This window comes from Zootoca vivipara, chromosome 1 (assembly GCF_963506605.1).
Source record: "Zootoca vivipara chromosome 1, rZooViv1.1, whole genome shotgun sequence".
Lineage (NCBI taxonomy): Eukaryota > Metazoa > Chordata > Lepidosauria > Squamata > Lacertidae > Zootoca > Zootoca vivipara.
Window position 1 is genome coordinate 114058138 of NC_083276.1, and position 20699 is coordinate 114078836.

At 41.6% G+C, this 20699-nt stretch overlaps 1 protein-coding gene across 8 annotated transcripts in view; it reads right to left on the reverse strand.

The window, feature by feature from the left end:
• OSBPL6 (oxysterol binding protein like 6) overlaps positions 1–20699 on the reverse strand; it is a 97857-nt gene that overhangs the window by 13092 nt on the left and 64066 nt on the right. For 5 of the 8 annotated variants that reach the window (XM_035134534.2, XM_060280773.1, XM_035134514.2 and 2 more), the window contains 11 exons: positions 19276–19441; positions 18264–18394; positions 14287–14394; positions 10045–10182; positions 8342–8429; positions 6948–7201; positions 4286–4423; positions 3025–3088; positions 2696–2774; positions 821–965; positions 166–310 (listed from right to left, as the gene is read on the reverse strand). In XM_035134534.2, the coding sequence (XP_034990425.1) occupies positions 166–310; positions 821–965; positions 2696–2774; positions 3025–3088; positions 4286–4423; positions 6948–7201; positions 8342–8429; positions 10045–10182; positions 14287–14394; positions 18264–18394; positions 19276–19441 (1456 nt within the window). The remainder of the gene's footprint in view (positions 1–165; positions 311–820; positions 966–2695; positions 2775–3024; positions 3089–4285; positions 4424–6947; positions 7202–8341; positions 8430–10044; positions 10183–14286; positions 14395–18263; positions 18395–19275; positions 19442–20699) is intronic. The other 3 variants (XM_035134552.2, XM_035134575.2, XM_035134566.2) reach the window with 1 other exon arrangement.

Here is a 20699-nt window from a genome sequence, read left to right on the forward strand (position 1 = left end):
TGTAGTGTATGAAGCATAGCCTGCAGCTTGGCCCTTTGGTCTATCTAGAGTCATTCCAGTCTGCCATACTTGATATGATGATGAAGCACCTTCACCCATAGTACGAGTCTTGAATCCACCCCCACCTCTTTACCTAAAAGAGCTGTTTCTCCAACAGGTTCATACCTGGTCTCCATATACATTTTGCCGAAGGCCCAACTCCACAGTACAACCCTTCATGCCACTTTCCAAAGAGGCGATGCACCACCTTTCCTTCTTGGTCCATGACAACGCCTTGAACTTCATTCATGTTCGAATTCCAGTAATTCACCTAAAAAATATGCAAGGAAACAAAAGATCTGTGGCCTTTTTTCTTAACTGTTAAGATAAATCATCCCAGTTTCAGGTGTCTGGGCTATAACTACGTATCAACTTTCAACAAGACCAGACCTTCTGACAGTCAGATCTGTATCGCACCCATCTAACAGCTAGGCAGTGCCATTGAGCTGCCAGAAGCGGGTGGGGAATCTGGATGATTCAGACACCACCCTGGCTTATCGTATCGTGTCAAATATCTTCAAATGCAGTCCCAAAGAGGTGCAGAGGATAAAGACATTGCCAATGCAATTAGCACGACCGCTGGCAACCAGTGAAAGGCTCTTATATTTATCGCCCACACTTTGGTGCACAGATTCATACAATTCGTAGAACTGGTATCTCCATCAATTCTAGTCAGTTGGTGAACCTGCCCTGTGTGCTCCCAGAGGCTGCTGTGCAACGGGCCACCAGTTGCACGAAACACCCTTTTCACTGTTCATAATGAGTATCAAAGAAACGTTACCTTGATGAATGTGAGTTTACAAATACAAACGCTGCTTTTTGTGTTTCTGATGGTTATTTCTCCATAATGTTCTATCCATCTCCTTCCACTGAGGATGTTGTGTATGCAAGTAGTGACTTTGTTCCATACGTAGGAATCACCGTACCTGCAAAGAGAGTTGACTGTGGAAACTGTGCCCCCAAAATGCCCTTTCCAAACCACCGCCTACTCACAAATGAAACAGTACTCCCCTTTCCAATATCGAAAGCCAATGGACCACCAACAGAACTCAAATATGAAAATACCCACACTTTTTACATGTATTTGTGCCCTGCTAGAGGTTGAATTGCAAATCAATTAGAACAATAAATAATTTAAAACCAGTTTTAAAAAAGAAGGTAATAAAGCAAAAGCACAACAATGAAATAAGAACAAAACAGCAGTCCAGAATGGGGAGCAATCATAAACACCATCCCCACTGATTTGCTCTGTGAAACATTACAGCCCCCTATAATGAAGATAAATTTTGGATAATATTATTCTAAAACAGTATTTTAGGTTGTAAGCTGTGATCTTTGGATGAAGGGCAGTACAGGTGAAACTCAGAAAATTAGAATATCATCGAAAAGTGCATTTATTTCAGTAATGCAACTTATTATTATTATTATTATTTTAATTTTTACAAATGCTTTCTTTTGGAAATTCCACAGTAATAAAACAAATAGTTACAAAAATAAACAAAAATAAACATTGCTATTACATTTCATTAATTACATTCCATTTATAATTGACCCGCCTAACGACAAATAATTACAACAAATAAAGGCTTGACATATCTTGCTTTGCATGTCATGCATCTATCTCATATATTGGTTTCACCTTTTAAATTGCGTAACTGAAATAAATGCACTTTTTGATGATATTCTAATTTTCCGAGTTTCACCTGTATATAAATTATTATTATTATTATTATTATTATTATTATTATTATTATTATTATTATTATTATTATTATTCCTTCTGCCAGACATCGTAGTATGCGTTTTCCTACTATGGTTACATTGGTTCTGCACAGTATTATATTTTAAAAACCTGTTTTGTCCTTGAAATAACTCTATTAAGTAGATTAGGCTGAGAAATTGCGAGTTGCCCAAAGCCCCACATTGAGCTTCATGGTTTATTAGTTTTGAACCCAGTTCTCCCCAAATTTTAACCCCATTACGTTGTTCATTCCACCGGACTGGTTCTGAATGAACCAAGATGAGCTGAGCAGAGAAACTGCAGGATTAGCTGATCAACTGCAAAGAAACTTCAGGAGGAACACATTGCAGGACAGTAATACTCTCCCAAACTTCCTTGCACTGAAACAGGACTCACCCTTAGCTGCCACACTCTATAGGTAAGAGTTCATGTCATTGTGAAACCTCATGTTTTACAAGAACACACCTCACTTTGAGTTACCATGATGCCTCTCACCTTTATCCTCTTAGGGGAAATCCAAACCATTTTTGCAAAAAATATTTGGAATATGCTTCCTTTTACTGTGCAAAGCAAACCCTTACAGTACTAAAACGTCTCCCACTCAGGAGACTGCTGTGAATTAACTAGCCTAATGTTCACAACTGTTTGATCAAACATAGTTGCAGCATCTAGTAATAGCAGGTAGGGCAAGTAATTATTCAGAGATCCCAGTTGCCTTATCACTACGTGCAAGCTGCTGCTATGTGCTCCCTGCCTTGTCTGGCTTCAGTTTTGCTACATTATTCATCAGTGTGCATCTAGGACTTGAAGTGCCTAAATTAGTCTCATGGAACTGCTTTTCCAGAATGAAGAAGAAACAAACAAACAAACAAACAAACAAACAAACAGGAAAAGAAGAACGGAGAAGCTGCTTACTTTGGAAGAGTGACATTCAGTGTTCCGATTGGCAGAATTTCCATTGACTTGCCCCAGAATTTGTTTTTCCACCTGATATCTGAATAACATAACAAAGATTCAGAAAGCTGCAAATTACAGAAGTTCTACAAATGCAACTGACTGTTATTTCTCTTTGTCTAATATGAAAGTGAAAGACCTAAAACAGCAGGCTTCACAATTATATTAACCTTTTCGTTAAATTCAAAAAAAATGAAACTATGCATGTAATTGTAAGTTTTCTTTTGTTTTTGTTTTTTTAAAAAACAGAACTAAATTTGGTCTTTAGGCTTGTGAATTAAAATGTATACCTTGCCAAAACACAAAATTCTTTGATTCACAGTGACAGGCAGAAATGGGTGGGTGGTGGCTAACCTGAAATAAAAAAATTACGGTGGTGAGGAACTGTGCAAAAGACTTTCATTTTTATCATCACTGTAACAGATACCTTACATAAAAGAGAGATGATGCATCAACAGAAAAAACTACTGCTATTCTAGGCTGCATCAACAGAAGTATAGTGTCCCGATCAAGGGAAGTCATAGTACCGCTCTATTTTGCCTTGATCAGACCCCACCAGTAATATTGTGTGCATTTCTGGGCACTACAATTTAAGAAGGCTATTGAGAAGCTGGAACTTGTGCAGATATGAGTGTCCACGATGATCAAGACTCTGGAAACCTACCCTTATGAGGAACAGTTGAGAGAGTTGGGTAGGTTTAGTCTGGAAAAGGGGAGACTGAGAGGAGATAGCCATCTTCAATCTGAAGGGCTGTCACATGGAAGATGGAGCACGCCTGTTTTCTTCTGCTCCGAAGGCTAGTATCCGAACCAACAGATTCAAGTTACAAAAAAGGAGATTCCAACGAAACATCAGGAAGAACTTTCCGACAGGAAGAGTTGTTCAAGAGAAACAGATTCCACAAGAGATGGTGACTCTCCTTCCTTGGAAGTTTTTAAGCAGAGATTGGATGGCCATGTGTCATATATGATCTAGTTGAGATTCCTGCATAGAATCATAGAAATGTAGAGCTGGAAGGGATCCCCAAACTTGGCCCTCCAGATGTTTTTGGAACCACAACTCCCATCATCCCTGGCTAACAGGACCAGTGGTCAGGATGATGGGACTTGTAGTCCCAAAACATCTGGAGAGCCGAGTTTGGGGGGGTACCTGATCTAGTTCAACCCCCTGAAATGCAGGGATATGCAGCTGCCCCATATGGGGATCGAACCTGCGGCCTTGGTGTTATCAGCACCACGCTCTAACCAATTGAGCTATCCAGAAACTTGGACCATTGCAAGGCGCTGGGCCATCAGAGTCCCTTCCAACCCCACAGTTCTAGGATTCTATGATTTCTGCAAAACTGGATTCAGCTTTACAATGCTGAATTGTACCTAATGCTTAAAAAACCAAATATATATTTTCAGATCTATTTTAAAAGGTATATATTTATATTCATATCAGCAAACATTCTGAAAATAAGATGAAATGCATCAACCAAAATAAACAAATAAATCACAAATTAAAGTCACAGTGCTATTTAAGGGTCTCTTTTGGAATATAGGTTTTACCTGCTCCGAGAAAAAACGAAATCCTTTGTCTTCCCTAATAGATTCGTAAGTTTCACCAAGCACAGGGTTAAAAGGCTTGCTTCCAGCTCTGTAATAAGTGGAGGCATATCCTGAAGTTGCAAAGGCAGCAATAAGGACCTGGTTAAAACAAAGGAAAAAAACTTGAGAAACATTATCCAAACAGTACTGGAGAGACTGCGCAAGCAAATGGGTGTTTCCTTTTCGGGTGATGGCAGCACCTTTGGTGTTAGGTGCTACAATTGCAGACAGTAACTCTGTTCTTGCAACAGCAGTATAGCCACTGTCCCAACATAATACAGTGGTACCTCGGGATACAGACGCTTCAAGTTACAGATGCTTCGGGTTACAGACTCCGCTAACCCAGAAATAGTACCTCGGGTTAAGAACTTTGCTTCAAGATGAGAACAGAAATCACGTGGCGGCAGAGGGAGGCTCCATTAGCTAAAGTGGTACCTCAGGTTAAGAACAGTTTCAGGTTAAGAACAGACCTCTGGAACGAATAAGTTCTTAACCTGAGGTACCACTGTAAAGGACAGGGAAAGTCATGCTTCAAGTGGTGGGAAGGTAGGAACGCCAATAATATCCATGCGAATCTGTTCCCAAGGCAAAGAGTGTCCGCAGCAGGCTTAAAGATGAAGAATATATTTGCTATTTTTGTCTTGGGATCAGAAGCCATTGTTTAGGGAAAGAAAGAATGTGCAATCTAAAAAAGGTAAAGGGACCCCTGACCGTTAGGTCCAGTCGTGACCGACTCTGGGGTTGCGGCGCTCATCTCGCATTATTGGCCGAGGGAGCCGGCATACAGCTTCCGGGTCATGTGCCAGCATGACAAAGCTGCTTCTGGCAGCTTCCCTCTATAATGGTACCTATTTATCTACTTGCACTTTGACATGCTTTCAAACTGCTAGGTTGGCAGGAGCTGGGACCAAGCAACGGGAGCTCACCCCGTCGCAGGGATTTGAACCGCCGACCTTCTGATCGGCAAGCCCTAGGCTCAGTGGTTTAACCCACAGCGCTACCTGCGTCCCAGGAATGTGTTCCAGATGTGCAATCTGGAAAGCCCTTAATGGGAAAACATGGGTTTTTTTGTGACACAAGGGAGTGTGCTAGCACTCCCATTTTTGCATTTCCAGTTTGCATCCTCCCACCTTTTCCATATAAGCAATTTTACTCTAGATTGTTATCCTGAGGATTTTCATTTGGGTTTTATTAGGCACCACCCTCAGGTGCTGACAAAAAAATAACACCAGTTAGTTGGTGATAGTAGGGGGCGGAAATGGATGTGTCTTATGCAATTAGAGAAAGCAAAGGGTATTTTTCATATCTCTGGAGATTTGCCATCTGCACAAGCCTATTGAGAATCATCTCATATTACAATTTGGTCTATTTCGCAGACCCGGAAAGTGGAGCACCACTCCTGTGTATATATATGAATATAATGGAAGCAGTCCGCACGGAATTTCCCCCCTCCCCCCGCATTCATGCCATCTTGAAAGTTGTCTTGAGCAAAAGCATTCCTAGCGGGGCTTGCAGAGTGGAATTCCCCAGCGATTTGCTCGTTGCCAGAATATAGGGCATTATCTGCCTTGCACAGAAAAGGGTAATGTAGAGATGTGGCTACAGCTTTGGAATTCACAGGTCTGACAAAATAGATACACAGACAAGTGAGTAATCACTCTCTGCAACAGAGGCTCTAGTGGGTTTAAAGAAAACCAAACTACTTATTTCCCTTTAGAATTGCTCAAGAAGCCGCCCACTACAAGCTATGTATACCAAGTGTCTTTTCTTTTCTTGCCTTACCTTAGCAGTGTGGACACTACTGTAGCATCACTCCTTTCCACACTATGAAGGTAACGTCACAAGTTTCAAACCATGTAGCACCTGAGACTCTTAATCTCAGGGTTGCGGGTTCAAGCCACACATTGGGCAAAATGTGGATTCCTGCACTGCAGGGGGTTGGACCAGATGACCCCCACAGTCCCTTCCAACTCTACGATCTTACGATGCCATGTGGGAGGAGCCCATACTGTAGCGTCCTCATATTATTTAATCATACTAGTATTGCCCCATTTGGAAAGCAAGGCAATTGGGGAGTGGGGGGGGGAGGAAACACAATATACGTTCTTTCCACATGATCTGGGTCTCCTGGCAAAAGCAAGTCTGTGAGCAGCTTCCATACCGCAAAGGTAATGTGAAACTGGACCCTAAGACTCACTATAAACAACATTCAACACGTACACAAGTTCATTCCTCCGAATTTATACTGCTCCTGCAAGGCTCCACTTACGTGAGCAGTTATCTGCAGAGATATAGCCAGCCAAGGACCATCTGAACTGGTCATAAAGAAGTACACCAACGAATGCAAAGAAATCAACTGAAGACGTGTGCATGCACATGAAAGCTTATACCCAGAACAAACTTAGTAGTTGGTCTGTAAGGTGCTACTGGGCAATTCTTTAATTTTTTATTTCGACAATGAAAGCAACAGGTTGGATAAAAAGTAAAAAAAATCCTCTGCTTTCATGTTAGAGGTGAGATTACAATAATGGAAAATGCACAAATGTATTCCATATCAGAGCTCTGGGAGAGGGATAAACACATCAAGGGACATGCAATGGTGTGCTTTGTCTTGGCTTTTTACCATTCGTTCGTAGGGGTCATCAGATTCAGCAGCCTTGTCCAAGAGTTCACTGTATTCTAGTTCCTCACAAAGGTGTTGCAATGTATTCAGAGGCTCGTTTAGCTCTACCGGCATGGATACTTTCGAGAGATCCTTCCCGATATTGTTCCTCAAAATGTTCCACAGGTTGATATTACTAGTATCAGGGCAGGGGGTCGGTAGGCATGTCCTTCGTCCATTTCTGAAAGCCCCACCGGTCAGCTCATCATTAAGTACTGGAAGGAAAACAGCAGAACAGCAGGGGTGTGAAATCCTTTCCCTGACTTAAAAACGTAAAATAAAATGGTTTGTATCCAATGCTAGCTGTACTCAGAGTAAACCCACTGAATTTCATAGGCATGACTAACTTAGGCCCATTCATTTCAAAGGGTCTGTTGCTGTTGCTGTTATAGATTTATTTATAACCGAACTTTTTACCTGTTGGAACAAAACTGCTGATGGAACGTTAACAAGGAGGGAGCCAGTCTAGCTTCTTTAGAGAGTTCCAAAGTATGGAGCAGCCACCAAGAAGGCCCTCTCTTATGTCCCTACCAAGCGTGCCAGAGAGAGTGGCGGGATGAAGAGAAGGGCTTCCCTCAAAGATCTCAAAACCCAGGCAGGTTTGTAGGAGGTTCTACTCTTGAGTTGACCTAGCACTGGGTACAATCTAATATAATTTGATCAAGCTTCCATTTAATGCAGACCTCGTACAACCTAAGGCCTATGGGCCAACTGGAGTCCCCTCCCCCACCTGTTTAGGGAAGCTTTTGATATTTGATGAATTATTGTATTTTAATATTTTGCTGGAAGCTGTCCAGAGTGGCTGGGGAAACCCAGGAAGATGGGCGGGGTATGAATAATAAATTATTTATTTATTTATTTATTTATTTATTTATTTATTTATTTATTATTATTATTATTATTATTAGCCATTGCATGAAGGAGGCTTCTTTGTGGGTGCATCTAAAGCAGGGATGATGTTCAAGAAAACGGGCTAATGGTTAGAGAGAGAAGGTTGTATTGAGCGATATGCAGGTTGAGAAACAAATGCAGAAGGGTAACTGAGACGTGTGGAATAGAGATAAAGAGGAGAGGAGGCGCAGGGAACAAAATGAGAGCTCAAGAAGACCCGTGGTGGTGTATAACATGGTACAGGATTCCAACAGAAAAAGGGGGTTAAGAGAAAATATGCCAAATGGAAAACTTCCTAGTTAAAACGGAAAGAAGAGTTCTATTCTACAGTTAACAGAGATAAAAATGTAAAAGTGGCCCTTGCTGATTTGAGTTGCATCCAGAGAGTGCTCCAATTTATATGTGCACCACACCTAAAAAGAACACTTATTTTCTAAAACTTAAAAAAATAAAAATCTGCATACATTGCCGAGAAATGTTGTCTGCAACACTGGTGTTGTCCTCTGATATGTTGTCACTCACGTCACTGATGTACGACTCATCATCAGAAGCCTAAAGAAGAAAACAAAGAGATTTAAATGAAAAGTAAATGGCAGCAGAAGAGGAGGAGGAGGAAGAAGACGACAAGTGGAACATTGAATAGAAATGTTTTCATAAATTCAAAGTCCCAGTGACGCATGTATCCTAGAGCTGTTATTAGGCTGAAGAGTGCCTGTCTTGTGAAACCCAGGTTTGGCCAATATCATCCATTTTTAGCCTAAATATGTAAGCTCTCCCATCTTCCTCTTTGAAGAACAAGCTGTGCTGGAAGTGACTGTAGGTCAAAGAGTGCCTGTTCTATTGAATACAGATGACTCATGTAAGCCTATGACTGTCAATATGATATATAGCGGGAACACATCTGTTTTTTTTGGGGGGGGGGAACGCCTCTAAATCATTCTCTGCAAACACGCTTCTAACCGTGGTTTTAAAGAAGGGATGGGTAACTTTTTCTGGCTCCACAATCACAGGTGGGTAGATAGATGGTTGGGGGCTGCGTCCCAGAAAGTATGACTGGAGCCATTCTCGCTGCCATACCTTAAACCAACTCATGCTCACATACACTCTTGGAAAGACAGGTGCATGCGTCACACATGTATGTCTTATTTCTCCATTTAAATTAACCCCAACCGGCCTCCCAAACAGCTATATGCACCGGCAAGCACACACTCAATCATTCATGGGAAGTCAGATGCTTCAGGATACAGTACACACACACGATCTACTACACAAGAACACTTTCCTCTCTGCAATTAGCAACATGGAAACAGTTCTCTTCCCTGCTGTCCTGCTGATGGCTGATTAACTGGGCAGTAGGAAGAGTGGGCCAGTTTCCCCCACAGCTTGGTGGGCTGCAGGGAGAGTAGTTGAGGGCCCTATGTGGCCCACCCCTGTTTTAAGGAAAGAAAAACTAATTTTCTTGCCATGGCAAACGAAAAACCAGTAAGTGAAGGAACAGGGTGCAAGTGTGGGTGGGGGCGTCAAAACTGAGCTACTAATTTACTTCCTTCCAAAGAACAGAAAATGGGGGAAATGCAATGGTAGCGATGTACGTGTCACTCATTCCACAACACTGCTGCCTGCTTTTGATAGGAGGAAGGCGGAGCAAATGGGTCATGAATTGCTGCCTCTGGCTTTGATCTCAAGGCAATTAAGTGGCAAAGCAGCTCCTTTACTCCAGATTAAACCTACTAAAATCAATGGGACTACTCTTGGAACTGCCAGATTGTTCTAAGACAGGCATCCGCAAACTGCGGCCCTCCAGATGTTTTGGCCTACAACTCCCATGATCCCTAGCTAACAGGACCAGTGGTCAGGGATGATGGGAATTGTAGTCCAAAACATCTGGAGGGCCGAAGTTTGGGGATGCCTGTTCTAAGAGCTTCACCTAATTCTTAGAGCTTTGTGTGATAGGCTAGGATTATTATCCCCATATTTCATTTTGAGATAGTGTCTTGCCTACGCTCAACAACTTAACTTCATAGCTGAGGTGTGATTTGAACCAGGGGACTGTTGTGCCCGTGTCCAAGCCTTCCAAATTAGGGTCAAACGTTCAGTACTTGATCCCAAATGCATTATAATTATATAGAGCACAGCAGAAGAAATAATCAGGCTTTCGCTGCCTAACCTCGTTTTCTGATGAGCTTGCAGACAGAAGCACCTCCTGCGCATCGAAGAATTCAGAGACAGATTCCGACATGGAGAGCCTGCTTTCGTTAGAAACTTGCTGGGAGAGTGGGAGACTGACATGGATCTGTTCACCTGCCTGCAAAAAGGAGAGAAAAAAACACACACATAAAATCCAGATGCCCTCACATGACAGAGAAAAAGCAAGAGCATGCCTAATCAAGATGTTTTATTGGACAGGTGTCCTGCTTCTTCCCTGCATGGCCTCTCCTTCCTCCTGGTTTGGAAAATAAGTTCTAGCAAACAGAGAGTTCAGGTTGAAAAGAAGCCATTTTGCAAGGGGAGCGCAAACAACTTCTTTCCCAGCTAACACTCTCATAATTCTCTCTCTCTGTGTGTGTGGACAGAGAGAGATGCCTTCCCTCAAGATTGTTCCTCTGCTGCAGGAAAACCCAGCATCTTCCAGCACTGAGATGATACCTTGTGTTTGATGGGGAAGGAAGGCCCACCACTCAGCTGGCACACTTCAGCTTCAGGCTTCTTGCATGGCTGCTTTAGCATGGCTGCTTTAGCACAATGCTCTCATGTCCTGAAGCCCGATCTTGTTGGTTTGCATGTAGGCACACACACAGGGGTGCCCTGCAGCAAAATGTTGCAGCTCATCATTCCCTATTAAAAGGAATGTTCTTGTTCCAGTTTCGAACCGTTCCTTCCTTCCCAACCTAGCATTCTACTGTGTTCTAGTTTTTTGTTTTGTTTTTTTGCAACTGTCTCTACCTTTTGTAGATACTGAACATGCTCAGTGTTCATCATATGTTTGCTTGCAGGGTGTTTTTTTTGGGGGGGGGTCTTAGAGGGTTTTTAAGAGGGTGGTTTTTTTGTACTTCAGCAAATGAGCCTGCTGATATGTTCTTCTTGTTTCTCAGTGGTCCCATTTTGACTACAATCCTTTTGGCACTCACCACCTGCCTTTGTCATTAGGATGGAGCTTATCTATTTATCTGAAGCATTCTTTACCTTAGTAAAGGGGCCCCTGACCATTAGGACCAGTTGCAGACGACTCTGGGGTTGCGGCGCTCATCTTGCTTTATTGGCTGAGAGAGCTGGCGTACAGCTTTTGGGTCATGTGGCCAGCATGACTAAGCCGCCTATGGTGAACCAGAGCAGCGCATGGAAACGCCGTTTACCTTCCCACCGGAGCGGTTCCTATTTAACTACTTGCACTTTGACGTGCTTTTGAACTGCTAGGTTGGCAGGAGCTGGGACTGAGCAATGGGAGCTCACCCCATCACGGGGATTTGAACCGCCAACCTTCTGATTGGCAAGCCTTAGGCTCAGTGGTTTAGACCACAGCGCCACCCACACCCCACATTCTTTACCTTACCCTTCAGTCAAAAAGGTTCCCTTACCCACACTTTTCTACTGTACCCCAAATGAATACCAATCCAGTGCAGTGCCATTTCCTCAGATGGAACGGCCCACTCACTACCTGAGGGATAGTTCAGTTGGTAGAGTATGAGGGCTCTTAATCTCAGGGTTGTGAGTTCAAGCCCCACATTGGGCGAAAGATTCTTGCATTGCAGCTAGATGATCCTTGTGGACCCTTCCAACTCTACAATTCTATGATTCTAATCAAATTTAAAAGATGTAAATGTTTTCCTTAGTTCAGGTCTGGAGCTCACGTCTCCCTTAACCCTCTCCTGTAGCAAAGCTCATCCTCTCGCATTACACACAGTTAATAAGCTATGACTACAAGATTGGGACAAGAAAGAGCATAGCACCATGGGGAAGGTCACTCCAACTAACACAGAGACAAGACAGTGGCTATAGAAGCCCTGGAACTCCAATAATGGTTCAGGGCACTCTGCATTTGTAGCACTCAGCAACTTTTTATACAGTAGCCTCACACACTTATATCTGACTATCTAAATACACTTCAAAGATTCTTCTGCCAGTTTTCTAGTCTATAAAGCTGACTTCAAATGAAGGAGGCTCCGAAAGAAATTTCCACTTTTGTCCAAGCAGAAGGGATTCATTAGGAAAGCACATGGTAATGGTAAATGATGAAAAATAAAGGAAAAGGGTGTGGGTGTGTGAGGAGACACTGCAACTTTAATATCATCAAATACAGAGCGTTAAGTGAGACCAGAAAAAATTATCTTATGGTTTGCTTCATGTGTTTAAATGACATCTGCTTTGTCTCACTTGGAAACTGAGCTCTCCAGCATTTTGGAGCTCAGTAGAGGCTAAGGGAGGATTGGAAAGAGGGAGACCAGACCCTACACAAGCTTTCCTACTGGTTATAGGGCTTGTTATTCTGGGCAATCATTCTAACTTCAGTTAATCTATTTCAGCAAGGCAGTATTAAGAATAACTAGCGTTCTTAACAACGGCAGTACATGTGGACTAATGTATTTCCCTTCCATCTTTCCATATTTGAAGTGTGAGGATTGGTAACTTATTGAAGAACAGGGATGGAGAGTAGGAATAAATGAGTAATTCTCACAACGGAGGGATGCAAGAAGTGGAATGCCACCCAAATCGGAACTGGTGTTTTTCAACTTGTTCATCAAGGATCCTGAGTTAGGAGTGAGCAACAAACTTTCCAGGTTTGCAATTATCCCAAATTATTGAAGATGATGACAAGAATGCAAAAGAACTCCAAAAAAAGGATGCCTACAAAATGTTGAGCGAGTAACATAATGGCAAATGTGGTTCAATGTCGATAAATGTAAAGAGATGAACATTGTGGCAAAAAAAAAAAAAAAAAACTGAAGTCATACATATAGTGATGGTGTCTGAGCTGAATGTGACTGGCTGGGAAAGGGATCTTGGGATGGTAGCAGATTGCTCAATGAAAATATTGACCCAGTGTGCAGCAGCTATGAAAAAGCTAAAAATCCATGCCAGAGATCATTAAGAAAGTGTCTGAAAATAAAATAAAAATGTGAATACTGTAATGCCTTTGTACGTGGTCATACTTGTAATACTGAGTACAGTTCTGGTTGTAACACCTCAAACATTTATTTATTTTTGGTAGAATTGGTAAAGACCAACCCAAATGATAAGAGCTGGAGCAACTCCCCTGTGAGGAAAGCTTACAATTATTTTAGGCTTTCTATAGTTTCTGGGGGGGGGGAGCTGAGTGAAAAGTTTATTTTAAAAAATACACAATATGGAGAAGGTGGATAGTCAGAAGACTTTCTCCCTCTCTCGTAACATTAGAACCCAAAGTTATTAAATTAATCTGACTGGCGAGAGTTTCCAAAGCAACAAAAGGATGTCCTTCTTCATATCACACATATGTAGCCTATGAAATTTGCTACTTCCAGATTTGTGGTGATTGCCACTTGGCCAGATAGCATGACAAGGGGGTGAAGAAAACTCATAGAGGAGAAGGCTACCAGTCGGGAAGGCCATAGGCCAACCCTAGGATCAAATGCAATCTGCCTCTAAATACCTGTTGCTGGGGGTGGGCTGGGCTGTGGGTGAGGTTTATTGCCCTTGTGGCCTTCCAGGAAACAGAGGTAGTAGTGCACTATGGGAAAAAGGCCATGTGACTAAACTAGTCTGGTCCAGCAAGACTCTTCTTATGGATTCTTGGCTGCTTGCTTAAAAGGTAAAAGTAAAGGGACCCTTGACCATTAGGTCCAGTCGTGACCGACTCTGGGGTTGCGCGCTCATCTTGCGTTATTGGCCGAGGGAGCCGGCGTACAGCTTCCAGGTCATGTGGCCAGCATGACAAAGCCGCTTCTGGCAAACCAGAGCAGCACATGGAAACGCCGTTTACCTTCCCGCTGCAGCGGTACATATTTATCTACTTGCACTTTGACGTGCTTTCAAACTGCTAAGTTGGCAGGAGCTGGGACTGAGCAACGGGAGCTCACCCCGTCGCAGGGATTCAAACCGCTGACCTTCTGATTGGCAAGCCCTAGGCTCTGTGTTTTAACCCACACACCACCCGCGTCCCTGGCTGCTGCTTGCTTACTTAAATACAAATGCACCAGAAACAGGGCTAATTCTTTGACTGCTAACACCAAACCTTCCACTTCTCAGTTTTCCAAAAGGAATCTCACATGAACTATAGTTCATTACTATCATGAATGCTACTGGAATTTTTTTTTTCCTGAAATGAGCCTGATGCACTGCTTGCCAGCTTTGCCAAAGAGAATGATTTAGTCATTAGTGATAACCAGTGGGATTTGACTACTGTAAGTCCATTAGAGCAATGACAAAGTCTTACCTCATCAGGACTAGGGATAATATTTACACTGACAACCTGATCACAAATAACAGACTCTGAATGTATTCTGTTCAAGCGACTCCTTAGTTCAGCATTCTGGTTGATAGCCTTAAAATAACAAAAATTAAATATTTAATTTCAAATGTACAAGACAGCACAAAGCAGAGTCAAACCACTGCCGTACCCTATATTCAGGCCAGAACCAAAGTGTTATATTATATGGATGGTACTTCTAAGCAACTAACTTTTTTCTCCAACCATTAGTACTATGTCCAGCAGTTCTGGTTAGGTATGTTTCCAATACCTATCTCAAGCCAAATTAAACTCATTTAACTATTCTGGCTTTCTTCCATAGAAAAAAGTGCTGGTAATTTGGTGAGTACGCTAAGGATTCCTTGACAGAGGTCTGTATCCCTCCTCACTTTAAACAAGTTTATGGCCAAAAGCAAGAGGTGAAATAAATGTGATCAATTAAATTTATACATATGAGGAGCTGTGAAGATACGAATAGTAGTGGAGAAGGGGAGTTGATTCTAGTCAAAATTACCACCCAACGCCCAGCCTCTTTTCCACCGGTGAAGGAAAAGATATTAGGTTCCTACATCATTTTACATGGTGGGAAAGGAACATGGAGAAAGGATTATAAACCCCTCCTTTCTCCTCCAATCAAATGTACAGCTCATCCATAGTGACACTTCAGTGTTGTTGTTTTTAAGTGGAAACTGCTCCTACATCTCCTTGAGTTTGGCCCCAAGATTACAAACCCCCACACCTTTGCTTTGGAGTAAGCTACTTGGTGTGACTTGTTGTCTAAATATGCATGGGACTGGGCTGCCAGAAAAGTAGACACACCATTAGCCTTTCCTTGCTTTGTTAGATTCTATAAGACAATGAAAGAAGAAACCCTAGTTGTGTTTGCTTCAGGGGAACCTGATTATTTGGAAGACAAGCACCATTTACAGCAGATGGTTGTATGTTTCGCCACTGAAGCTGTTGTATTTGCTTCTGAATTCAATAATCACAATTCAGCCTTTACATTTATTTAAGGTCACCCAACAAGACCGGTCTATCCTCTTGAATACTCTGCGCAACTCGCACAGCAAAAACAATACTGATAAGTTAATGGGTCATGCTTATAATGCTTTAGCATCTCAACATTAGACCACTGATATTGTCCATAGTATATCATTCCATATTACTGACATAAATGAAGACGTAATAGAGGAGCAGAAATAGTTTACACTTCCCAACTCATGCCATAACCTACAGCAGGCAATGGAGGAATCAGATGGGTATGAGGTTCAGGCTATTTCGTCAGAAAGAGAACCTCTGGAGCATTGGTCTTCAACTGGTGGTTTGCCACAAGAGCGCTACCAGCACACAAATGTACACTAAAAGGTTAAGAAATGGGTCCCCAGATGCATGTTTGGATTAAAAGTGGATCCGGGGTCAGAAAAGGTTGAAAATACCTGCTCTAGAGAACCTAGCAATAAAACAGAGTTCTCTACCACGGTCTTAATCAGAGGATGACTCCTCTGCATATTATTTTTTCCCCTCCAGTTATGCAGACGTCAAATTCTGCAAAATAAGGCAAGAGCCCTTATTCAGCCAGATTCTGCAGAAAGGTGGAAGCTAGGACACTAGATCTGATCAGCTGGCACTAGTTCCTTGAATGGGTAACACACAGCTTTATCTCTGTAGCTGTCTTAGCAGCACCCCTAGGAACTGTCCAAGGTCCTGTTCCTATCTGCTTTCTGCTTTGACTGGCCACTGCCTGAATCCCCTGCTGTCTAATGATATTGGGCAAATAGTCACCAACCCTTATGCAAACAGGCAGGAAGAAGCAAACAAAGTAATTAATCAAGTAAACTGCATTTGTTTGCCCCGAGTCAAAATGAAAGTACTGCAACACGGAAAGTCAAAACTCTGCAGGTTTGCGGCAAATGAGGTAAAGTATGCAAAAATTTCAGATTATTTAATATTTAATTTGATTATTTTAAAAAGCCAGTCAAGTTTAATTCATTAGGTATGAATTTCGTTCAGCATCGGCAGATGTACCTCTTTAATTTAGACAGCACTACCCGTACTAATTTAAGTACTGTATTGCAACAGCAAAAAATAGAGCAACAGCAGTGAGAAAGCAGGAAGAGGACTGATGAGATTTTGGAAGGCAGTACTAGAGGTGCAAAGAAGTTGAGACTGCGAAAGACACACTCACTCACTCCCTCCCTCCCTCCCTCCCTCCCTCTCTCTCTCTCTCTCTCACACACACACACACACACACACTTGTAAGGAATGAACATTTGATCTGCTAACCGGAAGCTTCTTTTTCTAATCTCAAAGATTTTAAGTTCTTCTACAGAAAATAAGCTCCTCATAAGAAGAGAAGACTAGAATTCTTGGGAATCCAGTGGATTCTACACTGGAAACAAAAATGCATGCTTTGCACAATAAGTTCTTGGCTAAAGCAGAATAAAAGGGGGGAAATGGTTTGGCCATTTCAAGATTTTAAATCAATTCTCATTACGAAAACCTTGCAAACACACGGCAATACTGCTATTAATTTGCACAGGACAGTGTTCCTGGTTCTTTAGAAACAAATATATTGGCAGCTGCCGTCTCCAAAGAAAGTGGCACTTGTACAGATAAAACAGAAGACAAGAGAATAGAATCCAAATGGACTCAAGAATTAGCATATGACACATACGATGAGCTGCTGTCTCCCCCCACTTGTTCTCTGCCTATCTTTTCCCAACGTAGAGAAAAAAGATCTATTCTGGATACCGAAGGAGACCGAAGAAAAAGAGGACAACTCAAGGAGACCATAGAATAAGCATGGCATCAGGTGACATAACAAGAAAAGGTGGCGACATTGTATGAAGCAGAATACTGCTGAGAGCAAGATGACAGAACAGAGGTTAAACAACAGAATACCATTATCCTGGTTAAGTGAAGCAGTTCATCTGATGCTGCAGTTCTCATTTATACTCTAGTGCATAAATCCTTAGCTCAATGAAGCTTTATAGTGAAAGCAAACTGGGTAGAAGCGCAGTTCTTCAAAGACTGAATTGAGTTCTGTCTGGTTAGCTGATCTGAAAATGGTGAAATTATCTTGTGTGTTTGTGTACATACATATGGACAAAGCTGGATAAAGCTACCAGGGTGGGTCAATGAGACTGGCCTCGGTTTCCTTCATTGAACATAATGCATAACTGGGGTGGGTGGATGTAGATTTTATTGTAAGATGAGGCAAGCTCAAAGATGGCAAGCACGCAGGATACTGCTGCTCCAACATTAATATATCCAATTTTTGCTGAAATGAGAATTAGAATACTACTAGGGGGTCCCAAAACCATAAAGTTAGTCCTGCTGCATGGCTCAATTTTACAGCTATAGACATACAAGTGATGCAACAGAAGGAACATACAAATACTTGAAGATGAACTGAGGCTGAAGTGGGGTGAAAAGTGATCTTTTATTTGATTAAAGTTTTTTAACAGAACCAGCACCCACAGACTAGTTTCTTTGTGATTATGCAGCACTGGACTCCTCAACCTATATTATACCCTGTATTGAACAAAATAATTCAAAATGTAACATGCTATTAATAGTGTACAATTTTGCATACTATCCCATGCTTTATTTCTATCTGGGGTTTTTTGTATTTTAAAAATATAAATGAAGAATAAAAAAATAACTAGTATCTGGACAAGAAGAAGTTGCCTTTATCTGTATTTTCCTTCTTCTTCATAATCCCTAACCCCATTATGTTTGAAAGTATAGGGTAGATCAGGACAGGAATTCATCAGCATCATCACATTTGATTTTGTCATTTGTTTTTAGAGAGTTATCTGGCATTTGTGGAAAGCAATGCCACAAATGGCATTTACCACCTGTGGCAAACAACAGTTACAAACCACTGGTATTTCCAAAACCAACCACCTGAAAACGTAGCCAATAGGCATGTAGGATCATACCTGCGAGAGGGATTGCCTGAGACACGTTATCTGTGTATTGTGCCCAGCGAAATCATGTTCTGAAACCATCTGCTTAAGCTTCTCCTTCTCTATCGCTATGCTGTTGAAGGCAGACCTCAGAAGAGAATGTACTGGGGAGAAAACAGAAACGTCTCTGGTAGACATCACAGGCCTCTGCATGCAACTTACAAAAAATATGTATCAGTGAACATTTTGCACAGTGCAATCCCCAATGCTACAGAAACAAGATGCAGATTTTGCAGGGCCGAGCCTATCACTTCCGAACTTCCATATGACCTACTTTGGATAACCACATATGAAAAACGGCCATTAGCCATGGCTGGAGTTTTGTCCTTATGTACACAGTGGAGCCTATGGTGCTATTGTTCCTCGCAGAATCAGTTTAGTCTATTTTTCTCTCATCAACTACGGCTATGTCTCAAATATTCAGGGTATTTCCACACACCCTGCAAAATAGGGGGAAGGGGGCGATGCGCCACTCAGGTCAAGTGTATTTATATTCTGTTCTTTAAAGCATATCTCCATGCTACATGATCATTGATCACTGTGATAATTCAAAGGGTTTAGTGCAAATAATAATAATTGGGGGGAGGTGTCTTAAATTTTAGACTATAGGAGCCAACAACTTGTACATCTTTGGCTCGAATTTTAAAACATGGCATAGCAAGTGGGTGCTGATCAGGTGGGAAAAAATGGCAAGGCATCACCTTGCAAACTTGCAAAATTCATACTGCAGGAAATCTCTTCCTAGCAACTGCATCAGTGTGTAAAGGACGTCTGAGAAGCACAGCTGAAATAGTTGAAAAGTGAAACACAAGGGATCTTTCGAAATTTAACAGGATAAGAGAGAAACCTTCGGCAACTGCACATTCAACTTGCTAGCTTCAGTTTCTCCCACAAATGAAATAATCAACACACACAATGCCTTGGCCTAAAGCTAGCCTACTCTGTATCAAGGTTATTTCCACTGAGATGCTGCTGTTGCAATTACCTTTCTGTGCCATGAGGCAAAACTCTTCTTGGAGTTTCAGGTAGTCCGTGGAGCTTTCCAGGGGGTCAGATGCATGGCTTGGAGGAGGCTGAAATTCGATGTCTGCACAAAGGTTAGGATTGGATGAATGCAGGCGAACAGGAGACATTGTAGCGCTGAAAGGAACCTAAATTGGAAAGCAACAGATACAAGGGACTGTATCTTTCTTCCACACAACATCTCACACAGCACCATAAGACTTTTCTCACTTTACCATAGCGCTTAATATTTATGAGTCGTGGAACTGTTGCCAAGAGGTATCTTTTTAATTTCCCTGAAATCAATGTTGATGCGTTATAAGCATTAATTTTTGAGGAACAGGATTTCAATTCAAACCTGTTGTTACAGCTTGCAACATAAACAAGGAACAGTGCTTTCTAAGTAAAGCCAAACACAACCAACCATGTATTCAGGGTGGGACATTAAATAATAGAGCTTCAAGTGTCTTCCAGAACTATTCAGCAGAAATCAGAAAAGTGAAGGGAGGCATTTTAGGAGAGAGAACTTTACTAAATTTGTAGTCTGGCCTTCCAAACATGTATGAAGAATGTATTAGCAGCTAAAAGAAGATTGAAACAGTACTATTCTCTCCAGCAAGCTGGAGAAATATGGCTAAACATCACCAAAGAACTATGAACAGATTTATGAAAGTGCTGGTACATCGGGAAATTGATATATAATATATTGCATTGGTACATCTACAAATCACAAAATGTGAAGTTAGATGCATTGGGTGCCTGTCTTTTAATGTAGAATGTCAATTTAATTTGTTGTATTTATCTACACACTGCACAAAAAGACATTGTGTATATACAAGGCACAGAGAGACAATCTTGAATCATGTCTTCAAAACATACCACCTTCACTTTTCAGTCCCTTCTAAGAAATATGTTTGTATATTTGTTTGTGTGTGTTTTCTCACATTGCTGTTTTTTGATTACACAGAATACACACAAACATATAAGCATCATGCACACATCTGCAGTGCTTTTTAAAAATAATATATAAACTATTCAGTGATGACATGCAAGACAAAATGCATTCAGCCCCAGGTGCATTCCACGGCCCAATGTTCAAGCATTTTTGTGAACGAATTTGCAACCCAATTCAGCACTTGAATATAAAGTCAAATGTTAAATTACATTGTTGTCCAAACAGTTCATGTAATTTAAATGTCAATTTCTTGCGGTGGGTGTTTAAAAAATATATTACATGCTTTTGAAATATTCTCAACAGGACCAGCATAAAAAGTCATATTACTTTACATTTCAACAGACAATGGATTCATTGGCCCTAGCCAGTGGGAATGTCTTAGAATACAATCTTCTCCAGTTCTTTCAGGAACCCGGACTTGCACAGTATATAATGTAAAGTTTTAATTCATC